This window comes from Haliaeetus albicilla, chromosome 20 (assembly GCF_947461875.1).
Source record: "Haliaeetus albicilla chromosome 20, bHalAlb1.1, whole genome shotgun sequence".
Lineage (NCBI taxonomy): Eukaryota > Metazoa > Chordata > Aves > Accipitriformes > Accipitridae > Haliaeetus > Haliaeetus albicilla.
Window position 1 is genome coordinate 1,561,662 of NC_091502.1, and position 25,296 is coordinate 1,586,957.

The 25,296-nt window shown below is 42.2% G+C and overlaps 1 protein-coding gene across 4 annotated transcripts in view; it reads left to right on the top strand.

Moving 5' to 3' along the window:
- CCDC169 (coiled-coil domain containing 169) overlaps window positions 1-25,296 on the top strand; it is a 91,777-nt gene that overhangs the window by 22,247 nt on the left and 44,234 nt on the right. The window contains exons 8-9 of one of the 4 annotated variants that reach the window (XR_011328934.1): window positions 16,536-17,492; window positions 20,419-20,518. Coding sequence is in view for 2 of the 4 variants with exons in the window: in XM_069807996.1 (XP_069664097.1) it covers window positions 20,419-20,614 (196 nt within the window). In the remaining 2 variants the exon portion in view is untranslated. Of the gene's footprint in view, window positions 1-6; window positions 3,246-16,535; window positions 17,493-20,418; window positions 23,937-25,296 lie in introns of those variants that run through there. The other 3 variants (XR_011328933.1, XM_069807996.1, XM_069807998.1) reach the window with 3 other exon arrangements.

The window sequence follows — 25,296 nt, forward strand, 5'->3', positions numbered from 1 at the left end:
TTTCAGAGGGAGGTACAGTGTTCCAGGAAACCTGAAGATGGTTAATCCTCAAAAAGGATCGATGAAAAAGACTGTAGGAGTGAAGCAGCTTCCAAGGCTAAAGGACTGATTTAATATTAATGCCAAGAACTTCCAATCACTTTTTAAAAATTTTAATTTAACTGAAAGTTTCAAAATTGAAAATGAATGTATTTGTGCCTTATTATAATACCAAACCCAGAGTGGCATGTCTTCTTGGCAGTCTTAACGTAAGTGTTCCTCTGCCTAATGGAATTGTTCTAGTTGCCATCTTTGTTCTGGTGATCTCCGACCCTTTCTATTCTGGTTCTCATCAGTGATTCTGGGTGTCAGGGAGTTGGAAGCCTTGGAGAACATTTCATGTCTTTATACACTAGGTAGATCCTTGAACTCTTTGACTGCACAGCAACGATTGAAAACAAACAACCCTCTAACATTTTTGATCTCTCAACCAAGAAGAAAAAGGCAGACTGATGTAACCTGAAGTATTATCTCAGCACCCAAAACAGTAAATCTCAGATAAAATTCCATTCAGGGGCATCCCCATTCAGTACAGGCAGCAAAGAGACTCTGAAGTAGTCTGATGTTGGTACAGCTGAACACGCCTTTCATTTGGCTTTTAAAAAGACCAACAGCATACTTTACTAGCCAGTCTGATTTCTTACATGATACCATACAGTAGAGTCCCTTTACAATTCTTTTATATTCCATGAGCTTTCTTACTCTAGCAGAGAAGACAAAACACCTCCAAATCTAACTTTTTTGAAAGTTGGCTTGCCACAGACCCTGTGTCGACCACCACTTTCTGTCTGCATGGGTTAGAAGCACAGCACCATTTCCAGCTACTTTAGGCACTAGTAATGGGTAGAACCAAAAGGAAAATCGAGCACTTTTTATTAAGGATTCTTCAGAGCCCATCTTGCAGAGGGGTTCTTTCTTTTAAACACTATATACACTGTATGTTTCCTGATATTGGTATGTTGCTATTTGAGATTTGAACTCTCAGGTGAACCTTTGTATCCACAGTCTGGGTTCCATAAAAATTTCTATGTATTCCTCAGTGGCACTGATCCGTGTATTTTTAGGGTCCAAAATAGTCTTTAAAGTCATCTCTTCAATGAAAGTAGAACTACTTCGCATTTTCATTCTTAAGCATGCAATTATTGTTGCAGTTTCATTACTGACATTCTAGTCATTAAACTTCAGCAGAATTTTTTTAAGTGGCAACAGGAAAAATGTTTTGGTAATGAAGCTTCAAGCCTCTGGGTTACCTTTTAAAAGCTCTTGGCAGAGCAAATGTGATTGATTGACTGCCCTTTATTATTTTTAAGAGCATCCCCAGCTCTTTGCAGTATCTAATAAAGCTTTTTGCCTCTTCAAGAGCAGTACTAATAGTTCCTTATTACTGGCAGCATTAAAGTGAGGCTGTAATTAAACTCATACAAAAAGATCAATGATGTCATTCTAAAATGCAGAGAAAGAAGACTTGCAGTATTGTACAGCATATTCAGTATGGAAACCCCATTTTTTCTCTTACATAGTATGAGATTTATTACAGATATTTCTAATGTTACCATGACGCACCTGGTATCATTCTTTCATAAGCAGGGTGGTCTGCCTGGCCAGTTTTTTTCCTCACAGTCACAGCTGAAAGCATAGCACAGCTGATTAGGTTAGCCCTCTTCTGTTCCTGTTTTTCACATGGAAAATTTCCAAATTTTGATTATGCTGGCATTTGTCATTGTGGAGAAGGAGAGGGGAAAAAATCACCATAATGGTCCTATTGGCATAAAAGGGAAGGGACATCTGCAGTAGTGAAGAATATCCAGTTCTTGGACTCATGCAGCAGACATTTACTACTGCTGTCTCTGAATCAAATGTTAGTCAATACACTCAAGTCTGTTCCCCGTAGCACCTCAAAATAACTGGAAACGTTGCACAAATGTGGCAGAACAGCATTTATTCACAGCAGGGGACTTGGACACTTTCCTCAGGGGTAGTCCTCACTGAGGACTTAAAAGGGACTTTTTTATTTTTTAAGCCTAAGAAGATACATTTATTGGTACAGTTTGGTACAGTAGTGACCTGAGGAGAGGAACAGAATATGTCCTTCTTAGTCCCTGTTTCAGCTTGCCAGGAACAGGCTCAGGATTTGAAACTCAGTAGTAAGATAATTAAGCTCTAAAACATGTGTTTGACCATTCTAATTGTGTGTCCAGCTGTAATGTTTTCTGTGCAAAATGGTTATAGTTCTGTACAAGTCTTACTCTTTAAATGACTTGGCATTTCATTTTCCTCCCGCCTGTCTGAAAATAAGGGCACCCTGATGATTAGGTTCGATGACTCAAGTTTCTTTGCAACAGCAAAAAGATACGTTTTGGTTTCAGAAGTGTTGCATTATTTCTTTAGACCTGAATAAAACTTTTGCACTGCTAGCTTTCCCAAACCATGTTGTAATTTTTGGTTTGGTGGTTTTGGATGGGCGAGTGTTCTGAAGTTCCTGGCTTCATCTTGCATGGACTTTTCTCACTACTGTGAAAGCTATGCTGTGAAATGGGGTTTGTCTACATTTGCAGCAATGAAGAGTTACACATCTTTACACAATATCTTCTATGTGGCTATTCCAGCGCATTTAGGAGTAATTAATCCTTCAAAGCATAGTAGGTACTGTTGTTCTCATTTTAGGCATAGAAGACTGAATCACAGAGCTAGGTTTATTTAAATTAGAGATGGGAGCGTAGTGATGTCTGGGTTTTCCTGATTTCATGACAGGGTGATCTTTTGTAATGTTGCTATCTGTTAGAAGGTAAATTCTGTCTCCCCTAAAGTCTCTGTGCATCATATTTTAAACAGTGGACAAATCTGAAGACAAAAATGGGAAATGGAGTTGCTGACAGTTGTGGTCAGTGAGCAAATGGAGCTAAACGTCAGAGGAAGATAGGATTAGAGGTCAAGGTTTGAATCTGGCCAAACTTCTTCCTGCAGCATGGAATGTAATTGGGATTCCAGATGTACTGGTTGTAGTGTAAGTGCCTTTAATTGATGGACTGAGAAATTTTATATCCTAACTTTTGGGACTTGAGAGTATGCCTCCCTTACATGCTTACTCATGTAACTCCACTGATTTCAGATGAGTCATGATTTTGAAGTAACTATGGCATTTTAAGTATTTACCTGTATTGTTGCTGGCAAATATGAATTAAAAACCTCAAATGCTGGTAAGCAAACATTTATTTTCCGAAATACATTTTTTTTTTTTTAAGTCTCATGATTTAAGAGGGTATTGAGTTGTGATTTTTCTTTTTAATAAATCAATATAGCACCACCGTATTCCTCTATGACAGAATAAAATTAAAATGTTTACTGGATAGGCATTGAGTGTGTGGTTGATTATTATGTAATTATGCAGCATAACCACAGACTCCAGAGAACTTGGGTGATGAGCTTCCTGTATTCAGGATATTATTAACAATAAGTGAGATATTTCATTGCTTAAATACTTTGTTTAATGGGTTCTCCATATAAATAACTGACTAGGTGGTACAGTTCACAGCTTCCCTGACTCCTATGATATTCTATCTCCACTGGTAAAGACGAGATGCGTAATTTAGTATTAATACATTTCCTAGTAGTGGAAAATGCTGCGCAGGCATTTTTAGAAATGTGATGCAGACACAGTAGCAAGCAAATAAATAAATAAATAGATAGATAGATAAACAAATGAACCTCTATGTTATTAAGCTTCTGCTGTTTGCCAGACTAGTGTCAAACATAAACAGTAATTTGAACTAACTCTGGTTGGAAGCAGAAGTAAAGTGCGTGGATGAAAATCACAGCTAATGGCTGTGTCATACATACAGGTGTCATGCCAACAGCAGACAGCTCTAGACCAGATAATGAGGCTTTTCAAGGCTGGCGGTATGCCATTGAACTCGGCAGATCACTTTAACCCTCTCTTCCAAAGACACAAACACTGTATGTAGTTCCTTGTAGGTTACAGTTCTGCACTTCACTAATCTGTGCCCTAAACTACCGCCCAAGAACCACACAGAGCCCACAGGAGTATCTTGGGTCCACGGGAGCAGCACGCAGGTGGGAGCAGGCGTTCCTGTGGTTCTGTGCGCACCCCAACGTACGGCTCCACGGAAGAGGCTCACCCAAGCTGTGCCTTCCTCTCAGCAGCTGAGCTGTTGGAATGGCTTGAACCTCCGAATCCGTTCTGGGTGCTGCCTGTCGCACAGGTGGCTTCCACCACAGTCCTGTCCTCCACGTGGCATGCTCTGTATAGCTAGCAGCATCCTCTTAAAAAGACTGTTAAGACTCTGCAAGCTTTCTCGTGAAGGAGAATCGAGGTGTGTTTTGTGTCCTCTGGCTGGCAGAACGGGTAACGGCTAGCTGGCTTAGCTGTGCCCTTGCCGTTGTTTGACAGAAATTTCCTGTGGTGCTTGTGACGCTCTTTACCAAGCTCTCAGAGATGCTTCCCGTGACCAGAGATGTTGGCCCATCACCTGACAGCAATGGGAAGAGAGGTGTACGCCTGATGGTAGTAACACGGGGACAGGAGTTCCACTCTATCCACCCCCAGTATAGAGCTGAGGACTGAGAAGGACAGTAGTCTGCTCCCCTAAGCACAGGACTGTTTCGAGCATCTCCAGTTCTCCCTCTAGAAAGGCAGATTCTTTGAGGGGGGCTACCCCCAAGTTCCTTTGCCCGTTACAACCAGGGACAAAACAGAGCTGAGAAGACAGTGCTGACTTGTTGCAGATGCTTCAGTGCACCTAGCTAGGGGAGGCTAATCTGCTGCTTGTGCTCCTGCCGAGGGGTACCTGGGCAGTTCCTTAGAGCTGGGCTTCCAGGCGTAGGCAATGAGGTTTCTTCAGATTTTGCAGCTAGGAGTGCTCTGTTGCCATGGCCTGGCCAACGTTTGAGGATCGCCACTGCTCCATCCGGATTCCATATCAAAGACTTCCTTGGTGCCGTCTTCCCCGATGGAAGCAGCAGAGCTTCATTTCCAGGCTGGTAAAGTTCCTATGCGCCAGTTCCCACGTAATTTCCTCATCCCTCCCTTTGTTGCCTGGGAGAAGGTGAACTCTGCTTCAGGAACCCATCTGTAAAGTGGGGAGAATAGTATGTTTCTGTTGCTGAAAAGTGATACGAAGATAAATATGTCAGCGCTGGAAGGAAGCCAACTGGTAAAAACACAATGAGCCTAAGTAAGCCTGACCTAAATCAGAGGGGTTTTCTTTTGTCTTACAATGAAAATGAGTAATTTTGGTGCTATGTTGGTGCAGAAACTTAACAGCTGTGGCTGCTGCATCTTATTAAAAAGAATTACCGGTAAGGATTCATGTTGGGGTGTTTCAAAATGAACACGGCCCAGCAGTGTCACCAGTTGCTGTGCAAATCTTGTCAAAGGAAAAATTGCCAGCCGTGAAAAGAGAAGGACCCCTTGCGAGGTGTGGACGAGGACGTGCCTTGCTCCCCCACCACGCTGTACAGCAGGCGCTTCCCCCTGCAGCTGTCTGGTCTCGCTTCGCGGCTAGCAAGTGTCTTGTGGGGAATCTGCTAAGGAATGGTGCAGTGTAATGGAGCAGTGCAGGCTGGGGAGCAGACAAATGCACAGCTGAAGGGTTATTTTGGGGGAGAGATGAAGCAACAAGGGTGTGCCCCCTTGACTCGTCCTGTGCTTATTAGGAACAGGATACTGAGACATCTTAAAAAAAGAGCAGAAGTGGAAAAGAAGGAAATATAGAATCATAGAATGGTTTGGGTTGGAAGGGACCTTAAAGATCACCTAGTTCCAACCCCCCTGCCATGGGCAGGGACACCTTCCACTAGACCAGGTTGCTCAAGGCCCCATCCAACCTGGCCTTGAACACTGCCGGGGATGGGGCAGCCACAACTTCTCTGGGCAACCTGTTCCTCACCACCCTCATAGTGAGGAATTTCTTCCTAATATCTAATCTACATCTACCCTCTTTCAGTTTAAAGCCATTACCCCTTGTTCTATTGCTACATGCACTTGTAAAAAGTCCCTCTCCGGCTTGCTTGTGGGCCCCCTTTGGGTACTGGAAGGCTGCAATAAGGTCTCCCTGGAGCCTTCTCTTCTCCAGGCTGAACAACCTCAACTCTCAGACTGTCTTCACAGGAGAGGTGCTCCAGCCCCCTGGTTATCTTCATGGCCCTCCTCTGGACTCGCTCCAACAGGTCTGTGTCCTTCTTATGTTGGGGGCCCCAGAGCTGGACGCAGTACTGCAGGGGGGGTCTCAGGAGAGTGGAGTAGAGGGGGAGAATCCCCTCCCTTGACCTGCTGGTCACACTTCTTTTGATGCAGCCCAGGATATGGTTGGCTTTCTGGGCTGTGAGCGCACCTTGCTGGCTCATATTCAGTTTTTCATCCACTAATACCCCCAAGTGCTTCTCCTCAGGGCTGCTTTGAATCCACTCATCACCCAGCCTGTATTTGTGCTTGGGATTGCCCTGACCCATGTGCAGGACCTTGCACTTGGCCTTGTTGAACTTCATGAGGTTCACATGGGCCCACCTCTCAACCCTGTCCAGGTCCCTGTGGATGGCATCCCTTCCCTCCAGTGTGTTGACCGCACCACACAGCTTGGTGTCATTGGCAAACTTGCTGAAGGTGCACTCAGTCCCACTGTCCATGTCGCTGACAAGATGTTAAACAGCGCCGGTCCCAATGCTGACCCCTGAGGAACGCCACTTGTCACCGGTCTCCACTCAGACATCAAGCCATTGACCACAACTCTGAGTGCAACCATCCAGCCAATTCCTTATCCACGAAGTGGTCCATCCATCAAATCCATGTTTCTCCAATTTAGAGACAAGGATGTCTTGTGGGACAGTGTCAAATGCTTTCCACAAGTCCAGGTAGATGACGTCCGTTGCTCTTCCCTTATCCCCCAACACCGTAACCCTGTCGTAGAAGGCCACCGAATTTGTCAGGCACGATTTGTTCTTAGTGAAGCCGTGCCGGCTGTCACCAGTCACCTCCTTATTTTCCATGTGACCTAGCATAGTTTCCAGGAGGATCTGCTCCATGATCTTGCTGGGCACAGAGATGAGACTGTCTGGCCTGTAGTTCCCCAGGTCTTCCTTTTTTCCCTTTTTAAAAATGGGGGTTATGTTTCCCCTTTCCAGTCACGGGACTGCCATGACTTCTGAAATATGATGTATAATATGATATACAATATATAAACATGGGGAATCATCTGTCCCAGCTTGGGTCTTAAAAGTCATACATCTAAGTCTGAGCTAATCACTGTATATTCCATGTGTAGTCAATGGGAAAAAATAGACACCTTCAGAGAGCAGATCCTCTCATTCTAACAAAGATGCTTAAAATGGATCAGATGACACATCTCCTGGATTTCTCTCCACTGACTAGAAAGAGAATATAGGATGACAAATTCAGAATAACCTGTCTAGCATGTAGCTAGGTAGGTTGAATCCTGTTCTTGAAAATGTCTTTATTTTTCTTGCTCTGGTTAGGGAGAGTGTCACCAAAGATCAGTGGTAGAGAGTCTGAGCCAAGAAGAAAGACTGAGCTGCAGTTTCACTCTCCTTTGTGTTGATCTTTTCCTCTGGTAGCAGCCCAGCACACAACAGAGGACCTGTTCTTTTAGCATCGTATTTACAAGGCCCATGGATCTATTCTCATGTTGCATCAGCAGTTACAAGGACGAATTAGCTTTTTTTTTCTTTCCCTTTGAAGAGATTTGGCAAGCTCCATGCTCTTTTGAAATCAAAGCAACAAGCTGCTGCATTATTCTAAAAAGCCCTCCCTAAAGCCTATGGACCTCTAATATACAAGTGGGAAAATACAGCCCATAGATCAATTTGCTACAGACCTTAGAAGAAATCTGAAGCAATTGTGATAGGAATCAATAACCTAGAGATCGATACTTTTTTGTGTGTTCCTGTCTCTTAAAAAGCTGAGCTAGGAATTTACTAATGACAAGTCAAATTACTGGCTCGGCAAGTATGTTCCTGGAGGATTAAAATAGTCTGCAATTCCTGCCAGGCCTGCAGTGGCTGACAGTGTAACTTCATTAGTATAATGTATTTCTAGGGCAAGAATAATTTGTCCAGGGACACTTAAAATGTTTGGATGAAATCATTTGCCTTGCCTTGGACTGCCATCAGAAATCACATCTCAGGCCAAGCCCTTGGTCCCTCGTCAGGACCTGAACGGCAAGGACGGACGCTGCTCGTCCTGGCTCGGCGGGCCGTGGGAACCGAGCGTCCTTCCCGTGGCTGGCGAGGAGCGGGCAGGAGTGGAGGACCGCGCCTCTGTGCGGTGTTTTCCGCTCCGGGCCTCTGCAGCGAGACACCGAGTCTGAAAGCTTCCCGCATCGTGCTGCGCTGATCGCTGCCTCGGCTCATGTTTCTTAATTTGTAGGAATACCTCTCCGGTGGCTGGTGTTTCTGGGTGTACCCACAGACACACTAAACTGGGCAAGTAATGGGAATTCCTAACAATCCGAATCGACGAAAGGCTTGCCGGAGACAGGAGAAAAATACCTCTTTCTAACCCAATCAAAATTAGAAGAACCGAAACCCTGGCGTTACAGAACCAGGCTGGTGGGACAGGCTCTGCCCCCCCGTGGATCCCCTGCAGCAGCTCCCAGCCCTGGCTGGCAGAGGTCACCGGCTGCCGCCAGCCCTGCCAGATTTGCACTCGCTGACGGCGATGACACGCGTAACAACTCGCTAAAATGCAGGAGTGATTTACTTTAAGCACTTCAGCACCTGCTGTTGCTCATTAAGGGATTATCATGCCCCAGATTGTTCCCGGCAGTCCAGGGTTTACAGTTTTAGCACGCGGCACGCGTGTACCAGTCCCCTCACAGTGGCGGGTTCATGCGCTTACCCTGTCCTCCCCCCGGCACCCCCAGACTTCGTGTTAAGATCTCACACAGAACTTGAAGCCACACATTTTGGAGGTGGGACAATTAGGAGAAGATTCAACAATTATAGCAACACACACGCTTTTAATGTTAGAGATCAGTATTTGACAGTACTTCATGATTCAGAATAGCTGAGCATTCTCCGTTGTCGGCTTATTTTATCACTATGTGGACATTATTGCAATTAGCATTTCCTGAAAAGGCTGAGAAGAATACAGAGGTGGAAGAGAGGTGAACTTGTGCTAAAGCCTCTGCAGAAATCTGGCATTTCTCACTGTCCCCTGGGCTGGCATTCAGTGGGGGAACTTACAGCAGTTTTCATGGCAGATGTTCCAAAAACCTCAGCAAAAATACCTGTCTCGCTCCTCCTAGTAGTCTCCCCTGCCTACTTAATTGCTTTAATTGCTTGTTCTTTTGTTCTTTGCTATCTGCAGCGCACACTTTCTCACCATAGCATTTCACAGTACTGCAAACTTACTCCTCCATCTCGTTTTATTAAAGTTGGTGACCTGCAAGCCTGAGTCATAGGCTAGTTCAATTATTATTTTCTGGCCTGGTAATTTCCCAGCACCATCTGTTTCCTAATGCCAGCGCTGGCCGCAGCGGTGCCTGCTATGTCCTTTTTGAACTGTCTGCCCTCTCTTGTCTCACCATCAAAACTTCAACTGGAAATTACTTGAATTTTACTGCTTGGTACGGCTCTATGGACTAGTTGTCTGGTCTCCGGGAACTATCATTTAGGAGCAGTGCCCATGGCATTTCCAAGGAGGAAAGAAGGAACGGTCTGTGCCCAAAGATACAGAAAATGGAAAAAAGAACATGCTAACACTACAGAGGACAAACAGCACCCTGCTGCTTTCCCAGCCAAAGCTCTGATGATGTGCAAAAAACCCCACCACCACCCAAAAAAAACCCCCAACCCAAAACAACACCCCCTAAAATCTAAACAATGAATTAATGCAATGAAAGACAAAACTGGTCCATACAAGCTATGATGAGTTATTTTGAAGGGAAGTTCAGCATTTCTATAAAAACATTGTAGTATCAAACTTCATATAAACTTCAATTTAAAACAAGCATTGGTACAAAGCGGGGGGAGAGGAGGAAGGTTACCCTATAAAAGCCTTTGAAAGGTTTAATTAAGAAATACCTTTGAGGGACTATTTTAAATCTAAGATTGTGCTCAGAGGCAAGGAAGATAATTCTGCTAGGGAAGAAAGAAAAGAGGCTTCCTGAGGGCATAATTTATTTACTTGCAAAGATAAAGCTTAACAAGTTTCATTGGCTGGTTGAATTCTCATATAAAGAAAAAAGAGAGAGAAGATGTTCTAAAGTAAACATGCATGCTTTTGGCATTCCTTTTGAGCTGTGGAGTGTAAGCATAGCTGAGGTACTTGCCCAATATATCTGTGCAAAGACTGACAAACAGCATCCAGTGGATTCCTGGACCCTTAAAAAGAGGGTGCAACAGAAAATAATACAGAATGTGTTGTTAAGGTTTACGTTAAGAGCCAGATTTTCAAAGGACTTTACTGAGTAGATTCAAAGAGGGCCCAAATTATATAGGTCTTGAAAGTTAGGTTCCAGAGAGGGAATCTGGCACTGATGCTCTCTGTACATTAAACGGGAAAAGTTAGAAATGGAAGGATGAGATCTGCAGCACTCAGGTGCTAAATGGGGGGAAGCCTAAGCCAGACAGCCAGTACTCCAGTCATCAGGATGATGACCAGGAATGGTGGAGAGCTCCCGTCCACTCTGCTTTATTTTACCAAAGCCAAGTAGGGAAGCTCTTTCTGGGGAGAGCTTCCGTTTCAGTTATTGGCCACTTGAAGATGAAATGCAGCTTAACCAGAAAATTCTGTGCTGTACTCCATTTCAGATCCCTCAAATGTCTTTGGAACCATTCAGCCTTTTGATAGTTTCTTGTTAATAGAGTTTTCCACAGTGCAGAAATAAATGCATCACTGATGTCATTGCATGTACATTGCAACATTCGTGTTTTCCACACTCATCCAGAATTCATTGGTGTTTGACAAACAGAAGAAGCTCTGCTGGAATGGTTAAATAAAATAGGTTGGGTTTTTTTAAATACCACTTTAGGTTATGAAATGTATGGGTACAAGAAGACTGAGCGTAATCATAATGAAGTGAAAGGAAAAGGTGTCCTTAACAAGGCGTGCTGAAGAGGTTCTGTGTAGTCTTTCCACCCTCTCCCTGGCAAATCCACAGTACTAATATGTACATGTCTGGGAGTGATGCTCTTACCAGGTTAGTTCCTTCTCTTTGTTGTTGCCTATGAAGCATTTCTTTAAATAAAACAGGTCACTCTCCCTCTTCTGCATTTTCACTGACCTTAGACACAACCGATATTAAAGAGCCTGAAGTTGTGATTTTGACAATTTTAACAAAGCAGTGATATCTAAAGTATTCTGTCTATGAGCTGATTAGTTAAGCTGGTGACTCTCTGGAAGGATGAGTTTAGGCTTCTTCAGTGTGTGCAGGAATAGCAGAAGATTTTCTCTCCAGGTATGACACTGTTATCAAATAAGCCTTTTCTTTTTGTACACAGCTTGTCCTGCAGTTTTAAACCAAGACTGTGGTGAAAGCATTAAAGGTGCTAATATCATAGTTGCATGCTAAAGTTGCTTCGAGGGACCTGGCTCTTAACCGAGTAGTGGAATCACAGACCTGAGAAATGTAGATGGTTTTTGAGAAAAGCTGCTTGAGTTTTCCGGTAGAAAAGGCAGTAAATCAAAGTCAGCCTAGGGGACATGTGCTGTGTCTAAGATTGCAGCTTCCCTGGAATAAGGACACTGTTTGCTGTGAAAAAAAAATGAAACACACTACCAAATGTTGATGCTTATTGTTCTAATATATGTATTTTACTTCCAACAAAAAAGACATGGTAAGAAATCTGTGGGAAATACTTCATACCAAAGGTTTTTGATGACTTTTAATGACTCATTCTATTTATGAGTCTTGGTTTTGTCTTTGAATTTTCAGGTAGAAGGCACCATTTCATCTGCTGAAAGTGCTGTTTTCAGCACAGAGGAATACAGGTATTGCTTTCTGTGCATACCTGTCCCCATCACCATTACCAGTGTTCCCAGTGCAATAGGCTCGGTGGGGAGTGCACAAGCAGCATGCCTGCCCACTTGGAGGAGGTTGCACCGTATGAGAAAACTTGAGGCTAATATATGACAAACCACAAAAATCTGCGATACCTGTAATTTTGTTGTCAGGTGACAGTTATCTAACTGAAAGAGGATTTTCTTGGGTTTGTAGAATGAGGATTTTCTTTCTTTTTGCTGTATTGTACCTTTAACTATCAGGTACCTTCCTCAGGAGGGTGGGTGGAAATTGCAGGCAAGCCATACAGCTCTGTGGACAACATCCCATTCATCCGAGCTGAGCTCTGGGGAAAACAGTTCTGAAAGGAGAAGTGGTTCAGCTAAGAACAGCTGATTACTTTTAAATTTGCTTTCTAAAGGCCATTAAGTAATCAAATTAGCGCCTTTGATTGGGAGGAAAGCTCAGCAAACCTAGGTAGAGCCGGGTCAGGGTGTGCACCAGTGAACGCAGGGGAGGGAGCTCTGCATGGCTGGGTGGAAAGTTCCCAGTGACGGCCGTGCCCGTGTACTTCAGCATAAAGCACTTCATCGGGTGAATATTGAACAGCCCTTGCTTTGGCCCACAGCACCTCCTGAGGTCATCCTGCAGGTCACGACCTAGCCTAGATGTCCGTAATTCAAACGTGAGACAGCTGCTCTTGCTGGCAAGGCTCCGCAATACTCCGGAGGTCCTTACCTTTAAGGTTTCATTTTACTTAGATGATTCTGAATAGGGAATGATGTTATAATTAGGACACTCGGCTGGGCTGTAGGAGACGATGATGATACGGTGACTCAATTTCTCACTTGCCTGTGGGATAACAACTGTTTCCTGTGGGTGTTGTAAGCACTATAATTCTGTCATGTTCTAGAGGTGTCTCCATCTCAACATGACAGGCATCAGCGGTAAAAACCTGCAAATGAGTCCGTGCCCTCTAACTCAGAAAGATGAAACAAGAAAAACTGAATGAATGGTGGAAATTGTGCATGCTCGCATTTCTTGAACAGCAAAAAAATTGGATTATTTGAGTTGCAAAGATGTTATACCCAGATTTCTGCAATGCCTGGTTTCCTACAGGCTGTTTGGGCCGTGGACTGCTTCTGCAGCACAGCAGAGCCCCGACCCTGTTTCTCTGTGACAGCATTTCTGCCAGTCTAGACCAAGTGAGTGAGAGAAATTGTGGCAAGTTAATCGGTATTTTTCTTTCTCCCTTCCTGAAGGCTAAACCTCTTCTCTGTAGACAGAAAGACCTTACAATGGGTAAAACAGGCCAGTCCACTTTTGCAAGCAAAAGGATGGCCGCAGGTGGAAATCCCTCCTCTCTTCTGCAGCATACTGCGGGCATAATTTTGAATAAATGGTTTCAAAATTTGTCACGTTTGGCTTCAGAAATTGATGGAGGAAGGGGACCTTTTGTCTTTTTTTTTTTTTCTGGCATGAGAATTGGACAAAATCTGCTATTCTGTCCTAGCTGAAATGGGTACAGAACATCTATTATGACTGAATCGTTGCCAAACAGCTTTGGGTTAGAGAGATGAGCCTGAATAAAACTGTTCACTGTACTGGGAATATTGTCGGTTTCCTCTTCATGACTGGCTCCCTGCTCTGCCTTTCCCCATAACTTTTCAAGGAAAAAGATGGGATATTTGGTTCAGATTTCAGATTCTGTGCAGGTAGATGCAGTGAAAGAAGCCTCTTCTTGTTGCCCAATGTGACAAACACAAAAAATTAAAATACAGAATATTTATATGTTAAAACTGATCAGGAGCAAATGGGAAGGGGTGATAATAACATGCAAAGTGACTTTACTTTGTAAGTGGTTCTTTCTTGAAGAACTTAAAGTAAGACTTTATGCCTTGTAGCATAGCTATAGTTGATTTCACTTTAAATTCTGCAGGCTTCTCAAGCTAAGCACAGAGATCCACCCACAAGAAACAGCTTGCAGACTCAGACCTTTAGCTGGAAGAGTTAGCTGACTTATGTCAATCAGCTTGCCAGTATATACTCTCCCTACTCTCTTCTTAAAATAGCAGTAGCTAGTTGAAAATTTATTTTCATGGGGGTGGGGAGGTGATAGGAATAATAAAATGAATTCATAAGCGTAGCTGTGCACCATGAAATATATCTCTTGATTCTTATGTGCATTAGCCATTCACATATGGTGTATGGCTGCAGAGTTCACAGTAAGTGCCATTCAAATGGATTTTGACATTTAAAGGTCAAGTAGCACCAACAGTCATTGAGAGAGCGTGATCAAAAAAAAAAGATATGTAAAAGTGAGCTCAGAAAGAGGAATTAAGAGAATGATACTGTGATAGCTTGCCATTTTGCTTGTAAGTTGTGTTGAAGATCAGTAGGGAAAGTTTGTCTTGCCACTAACTATGAAATGTAGTTCTAGAAGTGGCATATAAAGATAAGCCTCTTGCTGAAAAATGACCACAGCATCTATGCCCTAGAGATCAAATAGTCAAGGCACTTTGAAAAGCAGAGCAAACAACAAAAAATAATATGACACTGTTCTGCTTTTGCTGCCTTCTGCTGCCTTCTTCAAAGAGCTGGCAAGTGAACTAACCTTGCCTGTGGTCCATGCTTTCCCCCATCTCTTTGCTTCTCTTTTTTTCTTTGATTTTTTTTTTTGTCATCAGACAGACAAATGGGTAGTTTTAGGAGAATGTGGTTATTAAGCAAGGAGAACCAATTGAGTTGTAAAGGGTCTCTTATTCGGCTTAAAACTCACTGAGTTGTGCTGGCAGAGGGGACTGGATATGCACACAGTGCTGTCATTTGCACAACGTAAGGGAAATGAAACATTTTTTTCTAAGCTCTTGTTGTTATGGCACTTTTATAATAGCCACAGTCAGAGCAAAAACCTTCAGGAAGAAATGTAAACATTTTTCTAAATTTGTTCTGTTGCATAAGAACTGAAAGGTGAAACCAACTTTTCCCTCATTCCAGAACAAAAATAGACCAAAAGTACAAGGAGGAGATTAAACTCTAAACTTTTGAAGTCCATTAGTGTGGTTTCTCAGCTTCGCACTCTCCATGTTTTTATGTCTGTAAGTCACTATTTGACATCTACTTTTCCACACCATCCAGCTCACCCGAGAAGCTGCCTTTGACACGTGTTAAAATGAATCTTTAAGCTGGATTTTTAAAAGGGTGACATTTAGCTAGATGGGAAGGAAAACGGTATGACTGTCATGATAGTGCACACTCTTTCTCCCCCAGCTTTTGGAAGGATGAAAGGAGAGGCCTGTCTTCTTTCAAGGCATTTTCAAACTTCCAGCAATGAGTTAGCAGGAAATGTATCCCAGCAAGCAAAACACCGTGACTGCCACTGCAGAGTTCCTTACAGAACTGCCATGTAAATCAGCAGGGCTGGTTTGAAACTTCACCATGTGTTGGCAGGGAAAAGAGACAATGCACCTTAAATTACTCCCAATAGGTAAGATTTCTAAAAAAAAAATTTAAAAAAATCACAGTGAAAGGTCTCTGACTGATAGATTGTGATTTGTCACTGCACTATGGAGCAGGTAAAAGGAAGGATAAAGTAAAGCTCTTTTCCAACCTAAATGATTCTATGATTCTATGATTCTATGATTTTCAAACTTGTAATTGATATGGCTGTTATTTTTATGAGGTTTCTAAATGCTTGTTTTACAATCCCATATTTAATGCGGAATAATGCAAAGAGTAAAGAGCAAACATTACAGATGAATGTTTCAATGTTAGTGTCTGCTTTGTAAAAGACAGAAGAGGAAGCAATATATTTAACTTGGTTTAACTTGAAAAATTTGGGTCATGCCGAGTAGGGGAAAAAAGCAGTAAAATACATGGAAGCAAAGTAAAAAGGAAGCAACAAGCAATTCTTCTAGAGGGTAAATACTTGCCTTTTTTTTTTTTTAAACAGTGGACTCACTTTGTTTTCTCATGCGCTTCCTCAATTTTAAGACCTATGCCTATATGAATTAAATAAAATATTATCAATAACTAGTTAATCCAAATGTTGTAATGTACAGTTTCTATGAACATTAGTTTTCAAGGAACGTAACAGTTTTGTCTATGAACTCCTCCACTGTGGCACAAAGCCAGGGCATGTGAAGTGAAATGGGACTGTGTTCCTTGGGAAGAGCTCATGCTGCTTTCCTTCTACCAGAAGAAGCCAAGATGGTGAGTGCTGTTGTTAATGCATTAAGCAACTACTGCAACACAGCTTGCTTTCAAGGGGAATATAGCTTCTTCTAATTATTTTAACTAGAGAACCAAATGAAGTTATTACCACGAACAGCTGTTTGATCTTCTGAAGCAAATAAAGGGGGAAAATGATGTTATATTAATTCTTCAGGCACTATTGGGTTATACAAGGTATAGTTGAGATGGGATTTCTCAGGCACTCTGAACTCCTCCTAGGATGCTTTACAATATTGTACACCCTACCTAAAAATACTTCCCGGTGCTTAACTGATTTTTTTCCCATAGTTATACTGCAAAAACACTTCAAAGCAAAGAAAGGACTCATAAGAGGCATCTAATGCCTGGACATCCAGCACCACCAGCCCATGTCATGGCACAGAGGTATTCCTGACAGATGTGGGTCCTTCAGGGCCTCTATCTCAGTCGTTCTTCTTCACTGCCAAGTGTCCGTACGCCAGGTGTACGACATGCACAAGAAGAGGAACTTGGCAAGTGTATACTTGTCAGGAGTAATTTTTGAGTCTCATAATAGCCTGGGTCATTGGTCTTCTGAGTGCTGCTTGTGTGGCTATACGTGTCATTATAAAGGCACCGAGCGGATCTGTCGTAGATGCTTTCTAAGACTAAGTCCCTGGGCACCCTGCTACGAGTTACCTGGAGGTACTCCCAGAAGCCACTCTGACGGTTGTATATTTATGTGTGTGCAGTGCTTTGCTCTCCAGAAACCAGGGCCAGACTTCTGTCTGAGGATTAGCAATCACCTTCTCTAACAAGCTGCAACACAGACTAGAATACATCTCTTGGAAATTTAGTAGAAACGACCATGCAGAAGCCTCCAAGGGAAATTTCTCACTCATCACAGCTGCCAAAGGAGCTACATGCCAACAAGAGAGGTAGTGCAAGACTACAGCAAGTCACTAGCAATACCCTAGTCAAAGAAATGTGGGTAGCTTACAATGCCACTTCATGAGACTCGAACCAGATTTGACTTAAGTGACCTTTTGTTTTCCATCCAAGAACAAGCAGGAATAATCAAATTTAAAGGTGCTTTGAGCACTGGTGTGGGCTGTCAGTTGTCCTGACGATCTTGCTGGGGACCTTGGCAGGGCTGGTTTATAGGCAGTCTTTTTTTCTTTACCCATGTGCCTGTCTTCACTTTCCCATCAGCTCAGCCAGCCAGCCTGCAGCTGAGCAATGTGGGAATACAGAAAGAGGAGGAAAGCAGTTGCAGTTAAAAAGATGGTAAGTTACTCTTTCCTCTGGTGGTGGGTGAGTGCAGATTGCACTGATCAGTTCTTCATGCCAGAATCCCACTTTCCTCAATGACTGTCTTAACTTCAGCCCTCACCCCTGCCTTTCACAGGCAGCTCTTAAAGCATGCAGAAACACAAAGCAGAATCTTCTCCATATTTGCAAGTTGAGCTTTACTAAGACAGATGTTTTCATGAATGAAGGCACTCTGTCACTGCAGCATGGCACAGTTGCCAGGGTTATGCCAAAATCTGACTGGTCAGGATCTGTTGGTTGTGGGTTTTTTTGAGATTGTAAGCAGAGATGCACCATACTCATCATTGGGGCTGGGCAGGGATCAATGTATGGTTCAGAATATGGAGGGAATGATACTTCACGCTGATGCAAGGTCTGCTCATCACTCAAAGGCCAATATCTTGCTGGTCTCAATCTAGTGGTTCCCAACTTTTGCCAATGTGAGCAAGGGAGGAGAAAGTCTGCTTGGGACATACATCTGGAAAGAGTGAAGGGGAAAAAAAGGAAGAAAAAACCTGTTTGTACATGTAGAAGAAGAGTGGAGGGGTTCTGGATCAACTACATCAATATGCTGTCAGATTTCCTGCTGCCAGGCTGTAGTGACCTGTACTATGAACACTGAACAAAGAAGGTAACTATTTTGTTATGCTATAGACTTTTCTTGACTAAATCCTGTTACATGAAATCATGTTTCAAATATTAGTTTGGTGAACTCCAGAAATCTTAGAAAGCGTTGGAAAATCTGGGTTTGGGTTTTGGTTGTTTTTTTTTTTTGTTTTCCCATGTTTAGGAAATTATCCAATTATCAGCCTATAAGAGACATGATCCCTCCTTAAGTTGGGAGAATAGTCTTAAGATTCCCTCTCAAGACAAGAAAGAGAGAGACAGTTGCTCCTAGAAACTGATCCCATTTTTGAGGCAAGTGCATTTTCACTAAAATTCCCCTCTCACCTTTGAGAAAACTCAGTTGAGTGCCTCAAATTAATGGTCATAAATCTGTGTAGGGATGTGTGGAATGAAAGGGTATATGGAAGGTAAAAGACACAGGTGAAGTAAAGGCTGCGTAACTACCTGGGATGAAAGGACATGTTTTGTGGGGATAGCTGGTTAATGGTTATTCACCATAAAAAACAAGGGTGAGAGACAGGAGAAGTAATAAACCACACCCAGATACACAAACTGTGAGGACAGGAGATAACAGAGACAATCCTGAAGACCAGAGCGCGCAGATCACTGATGGACGGGCCACTGAAGGAGCCACTCAAGGCCTTGAGGAGTTTCAACCAGGACTTTGTAACTGGGAAGAAGGGGTGGGGAACGTGTTTACCATGGGTCTCGTGGGAAAGAGCAAACTTGTTTGGGGATATCTGAGGAGGCTTGTGGGATTGTGTAAAACTTTTTGTGGGATGCTTGAAGGGAATTCTGGAAAAGTGTAAAATGTATGATGGGTTGTTTAAGGGAAGGGGAAAAGGTGAGGAAAGGAGGGAGCACGATGGATTTGGAAGGAACAACTATGTGAAGATGGAGAGGAGAGGTGGATAATAGGGGCCAGCTATGTATAAATAAGTTGTTGGTCGTATCCTTGTCTGGACAAACCCAGCAGCTGATCACTGCAGTCTGTCCTGTCTTCTTATTAAACACTATTCATTACTGTTTTCCTGGCAGAGGGTGCTCTCTATTCTGTTTTTGTATGTTTGTGTGTGTGAGACACGAGGGAACTACAAGCCAGAACAGGGTGAGAGGTCTGGGAGCCAGCTACTGGAAGGACCATAGGTCTGGGGACCAGGCACTGGGAGCCTGGGGATCTGAGAGGTGGCTACTGGAGGGACCATAGGTCCGGATTTGTCTCTGTGTGAGTCTGGGTGTGAGCTCTGGTGGCAAACTTTGAGCCTGAGCCACTAGGCTAACCGTAGCTGGCAGGTAAGAACAGGATCAGACCTTTGGTCTACAGGCAGGCAAGCCATGGGAATGGACTCGTACAGCACAAGGGTTCTCAGGAGAAGGTGGGATAACGTTCTGCACAGGTTAGACTTGTCTCCACCAGAGTTTGTGCTATGCGCGGGGTATGCATGGAAAGGACTACAACCGTACGCTCTAGTGTAGTGTATAGTTTGCTCTGAATTATTTAACAACGGGAAATCAGTCAAAGTGAAATAAACGAAAGGTAACAAAAACACACAGTCTCTGTCCTGAGGCTTGAGCTAGGCACAAAAATGTAAGCATTAGTAAGAGGTTACAAGATCACTTAAGTCTGCTGCTTCTGGTGCTGCCAGCAGTTCTCGTCATTTGAAAATGCCTCACCAGTGTCTCTCAAGGACCTTCCTTCTCCCTTTGTTCTCCTCAGGGAATACCTCTTCTCACTAACCTTTAAAGGGTCTTATATCTTTCCCCAGTCAATGTTTTGAAGCACTGTAGAACACAGTTTGAAATATATGTACGTATATAGAGAGAGTTTATCAGGGTAAAGCAAATTTTGCAGTTTGCTAAAGTAAATTCTTAAGCATTATCATATAAATGTGCTACGTTAAATGTCTGGCTATCTGGGCTGGGTAGAATACTATATATTTTATTTTACTCAGTTTATATATGGCATTACCAGCCTAAATATAAACTGAGAGCCAGAATTAAAAATGTATTGAATTTTCATTGGAGTAATGACAACTGTGTGCCTAAGTTAATCTTAAGTGTAAATTACTGTTCAGGTAACCTTTTTCTTTTTTCCAGTTGAGGTTTATCTAAGTTAAGGAGCTCAGGATTTGTTTCTTGACATCTTTTAATATACTGAGTGAGAATTAAGTGTGTGGGTTTCCATCACCTTGATTACCCTTGCCATCAGCAGGAGAAACTGTGCTGCAAGTAATAAAGGCAATAATAAGACCATTTCCTTTTTTCTTAATTTCAGGCAGAGCACTGTCAGTTTGCAGAGAAGTGAAATTCATGCTGATAAGAAGATTAAAGGCTGTTTAGAGTATCATCATTTGTGGTCCATGGAGAACTTGAAAGCCATATATTCTACTGGTGATACCTGCAGGATAAAAATACTAGTAACATCTTGTTTTCCTGAAATGGTTGTAGCTACTCATGCCTACAGGCAGTAAATAAAGCTAAGTGTCACAAAGGAGAACAGACATCAGGCTTGCAAATAAGAATGTCTGCTTTTGGTATGAAAATGCCTGATCTAAGAAGCTTGAAATTTCAAAAAATAATTGAGAAGATTTGTTCAGCCCTACATTTCCACCTGAAGTGAAATAACTTTACACAGCTGCCTCGTCAAAGCAAAATAGCGTGTTTGAAGCTAAACTGAAGAAATGTATCATCTGAGTTACTGACCTTCTATTAGTTGAAAATACTTATCGCATGGGGAGCACCAGCGGTTATTTATTAGACTCACCAGTTACATTCAGACATTACTCAGTGGTAAGTGGAGTGCAGCCCTGCAGGTTTGCAATGCTTCCAAGAACCATCTGAATGAAAATCTCTTTTTATTGTCCCTTTTTTTTTTTAAATCTATGAACAATTCAGTTCATTTAGGGTTGAACATAGTTTGATTTAGGGATTTAAAAGAACCTCAGAAACCTTATGAATTTCAACAAAACAAATGCAATCTCCAACCTCTGGAACAGGAAAAACCCCAGGCACCAACACAGGCTGGGAACCAACAACTGGAAAGCAGCTTTGCAGAAAAGGATGCAGGGGCTCTGCTGGACAAGTTGACCAAGAGCCAGCAATGCACCCCTGCGTCAAAGAAGGCCAGCAGCCTCCTGGGCTGCATCGGCATGCATGTCCAGGGAAGAAATTCTTCCTGTCAATTTGGCACTTGTGAAACTGTAGAGCGCTGTGTCCAGTTTGGGGCTCCCCAGTACAAGAAGGACATGGACGTACTGGCTTTGGAGAAAAGAGGAATACTGTAGGGTGGAATCCATCTCACTTTCCTTGCCTTGAAAGACAGCGTGGTATTCAGGTGCCCACCATGTTTTTATAAGAAGCTTACCTAGTTCTCTTTAAAGAGGGATTTCTAGCTGTTAGGGTTTGGGCTTTTTGAAGGAAACCCAGTGCTCTACCTAGTTTGATTTATCTTGAAGAACTGATCATATTAGAAATTACATTCATCGTCAATGTGCCAGCTCATACTGAAGCTCAGAATTTCTTGCTGTCGTCACTGTTTTGTGTCCTTTGCTTTGGCCGATTCATTGCACACTGGCAATCTGTTTACTATCACCGAGTCCTCCTTCAGTTCTAACAGCTGTTGTCCTGTTTCTTCCATTAACTTCTATTCGGGACTTAGCTCTTCAACTTCTCTAAATAGGGATAGTACCATTTGATTACAAAAGCTATGTGATTACAGTGAAGGTGGACTATCTAGGCTTTTTTCCTTCCTCTTCCATTCACTGCTGAAGACTTTCACACACCAGTTACGCATGCGAAGACTCTGACATTTCCATGAGCTAATCAGAATATGCATAAGGACACTCAGAGGATTTTCTTCCCTTTACAAATGTTTTGGTGACAGCCACATTGGGGTGTTTTATTCCAGGACACAGAAGAAAGTACCTGAAAAAGTAGTTTGTTTCCCGTACTCTGAAATGTTATAATAATTATTTTATGTTTAAATATATTCAAGAGGAATTCTTGCTGTTGTAGGGTGAAGTCAGTCGTTAATTATTTACATTTTCTCCTTTATTCAGCTATTCTTTCTACTTAATTAAAAATTCCTTCCCATCCAACAAGAAGTCTGCGTTCCAGCTGAGTTTGAGTCTCCTAGAGGGGAAAGGGTTTTTTTGTTATTGCTGGTTTTTAGTCATCCCCTGCTGACATCCTGTCGTCCAGTCAAAACAGAATGAATTTGCAAAAGGCTTCCAGCAGCAGAAAAGCCTCTGAAGCTTTGCTGTAAAATAATGCGTACAATGTACTGGAAAACAATTGAGCTCACAGTGCTGGAATATAAACTCATAGTAACAAACCACTCACTAAGTTTGACACACTAAGTCCAATATTGATTTGAAACAATTTCATGTAGTTCTTGTGCATTGTCAAAGTGGGAAGTGGATGTAATAAAGAGGCTAACACATTTAACTTATAAAAGTGTATAGAGTGAAGCAAATAATCACACAGAAGTTTTAAATGACTGATAAATATTTGGTCAGATTTCATCTTACTGTGGCAAAAGCCTCGCCTGTTTTCTCTGAGAATATTGTGACATGCCTAAGAGGAATCAGGTATCTAAAGTGACTTACTATCCAAATCAAGAATTTTTGAAAAAAAATAATGCATTTCCTAATTAGTTTAACTCACTAGATCGCCTGTGGACTGTCAGTGTTGATGCGAGGAATTGGCAGTTTCATGCACAAGTAGATACAGATTCTTCTAGACGTCACCGAAATGGAATCTGAAAATAGTCTACAAATATGTACAGTGTTGTCCCTACTGAATCCTGTGGAAATCATCCCGTAAGTCAGAAAAGCACAGAAGACAATCTAGATTCTGGTTGGAATGCAGGATGGAAGGCTAATCTGAACATTACTTGCGTTTTAAAATCAGTTTAATTAAATTCATGAACACAGCTGAATGGACACACTTTTCTTTTCTTTAGTATATAAATAAGGCAGTACTGCAACACCAGTCAGAAAAGTAATGTGAGAGTCGTATACATACAGTGTGCTTATGCATCTATCATGTTCCAGGGAATGTGGATCCAATACCACTGAGTAAATCTATTCCTTGTGACATTTTGATGGGGGTTTTTTTGGATCTTTTCTTGCTGCAATATTGTAGAACATAGTCAGAGATCTCAAGATTTATTTTGATGTCTCCTATGTGGAGTCCCTATCAGAAAACAGCATTAGCTGGATGTTCTCAAAGAGCTGCTTCGGAATGGGCTGCCAATCTGAGATAGCAGAAAGGACATACTCTCTATTATCTTATGTATTATTATGAGCCATTTTATTAAAATGAAAAGTTTGTTGTCCAGCTTATTCTGTATTACCTTTCTGTCCTTCTGTCTTCTTCCTGCTTTGCAAAGCTTTTTACAATCTTCTCATCCTTTTTTAAAGATTTGTATGAAGAATATGCTCTATACAATACTGTTGTGCTGAAAGTTTTACTAAAAAATTAAGATTTTTGTGGTTTATGACCAATTCAGACAACCAACCTGTTACACTAAATATTAATTTTAAATTGTTTTATACAACCAAAACATTTGGAATACACAGATGCTTCCAAATATTTATTAGTTATCAAATTATTTTTCTGTCCCTGTTAGACTGTAAGCTCGGAAGTGTATGTTACAAAGCCAAACATGTTTAGGGTATTAGACAAAAGCAACAGGCCAAATTCAGACAGATGATACTCAGCCAGATTGTTGTGTATGGCTCAGTAAGCTTCTACTGTCTAATACTTAAAATATATTGTTTAACAATGCTACGCTATTCATTTCTTTACAAATCTTCCTTTTCAGATGTGAAATTGTTCTTTTCTCTGGGGGGACCACATAAGCATAGATCTGAGTTATTGGGAAACAAAGCTAAGCTTTTGTTAAGGAAAACCACAATGAAGGAATGCATGTTAATGATTAAGAAATGCAGGGGTTCTGCTAATCTAAATTACAGCTTGTTATCCAAACCTGATAAATTACATAAGTTGTATCTTGATCCACCTAATTTACTCTACCTTTTTGCAATGCTGGATTAATCTGAGATATAGATATTTTGCTGGTGTCACATCTGGTCACACAAGGTTGGAGGTTGAATACCATCACATACAACTTAAATCCTCATTACCCTATTTTATTCCTGAACCATTCTTGATTTTGGGACTGCCATAGCCCCTGAAACTGTTGAATAACACAGTAAATAAATCAAAGTTTTTTTGGTTTTTTTTTTTGTTTTTTGGGGGGTTTATTTGCTATAGTGAAAGTCTGGCATGAACAAGCAACTATTTAAATTATTTTTTAAATTATTGTGCTCGTTTTGGCTGGGGTAGAGTTAATTTTCTTCATAGTAGCTGGCAAGGAGCTATGTTTTGGATTTGTGCTGGAAACTGTTGATAATTCAGGGATGTTTTTGTTACTGCTGAGCAGTGCTTACCCAGAGCCAAGGCCTTTTCTGCTTCTCCCCCCACCCCAGCAGCGAGGAGGCTGGGGGGGACAAGGAGTTGGGGGGGGACACAGCCGGGACAGCTGACCCCGACTGACCCGAGGGATATTCCAGACCATACGACACCATGCTCAGTACATAAATCTGGGGGAAGAAGAAGGAAGGGGGGACGTTTGGAGTGATGGTGTTTGTCTTCCCAAGTCACGGTTATATGTGACGGGGCCCTGCTGTCCTGGAGATGGCTGAACACCTGCCTGCCCGTGGGAAGTGGTGAATGAATTCCTTGGTTTGCTTTGCTTGTGTGCGCGGCTTTTGCTTTACCTATTAAATTGTCTTTATCTCAGCCCACGAGTTTTCTCACTTTTACCCTTCTGATTCTCTCCCCCATCCCACTGGGGGGGAGTGAACGAGCGGCTGGGTGGCCCTTAGTTGCCATCTGGGGTTAAACCATGACAGTTATTCAAGCACAGCTTAATTTATCTGAGATTTAATCTATGAAAAACACAATTTTCAAACAGTTCAGAATAGCATGGAAGTTCACAAGGTGCTACGTAATATGTAATCATTTTTGCCTTAAAACTGATTTCTCTAAATCTTGTTTTCTATAAATATTGCTTGATCTAATGGAACTTATTTTAGAGCTCTACTGGAACAAATCAATTACCTCTTGAAACTTTTTCCAGTATCTA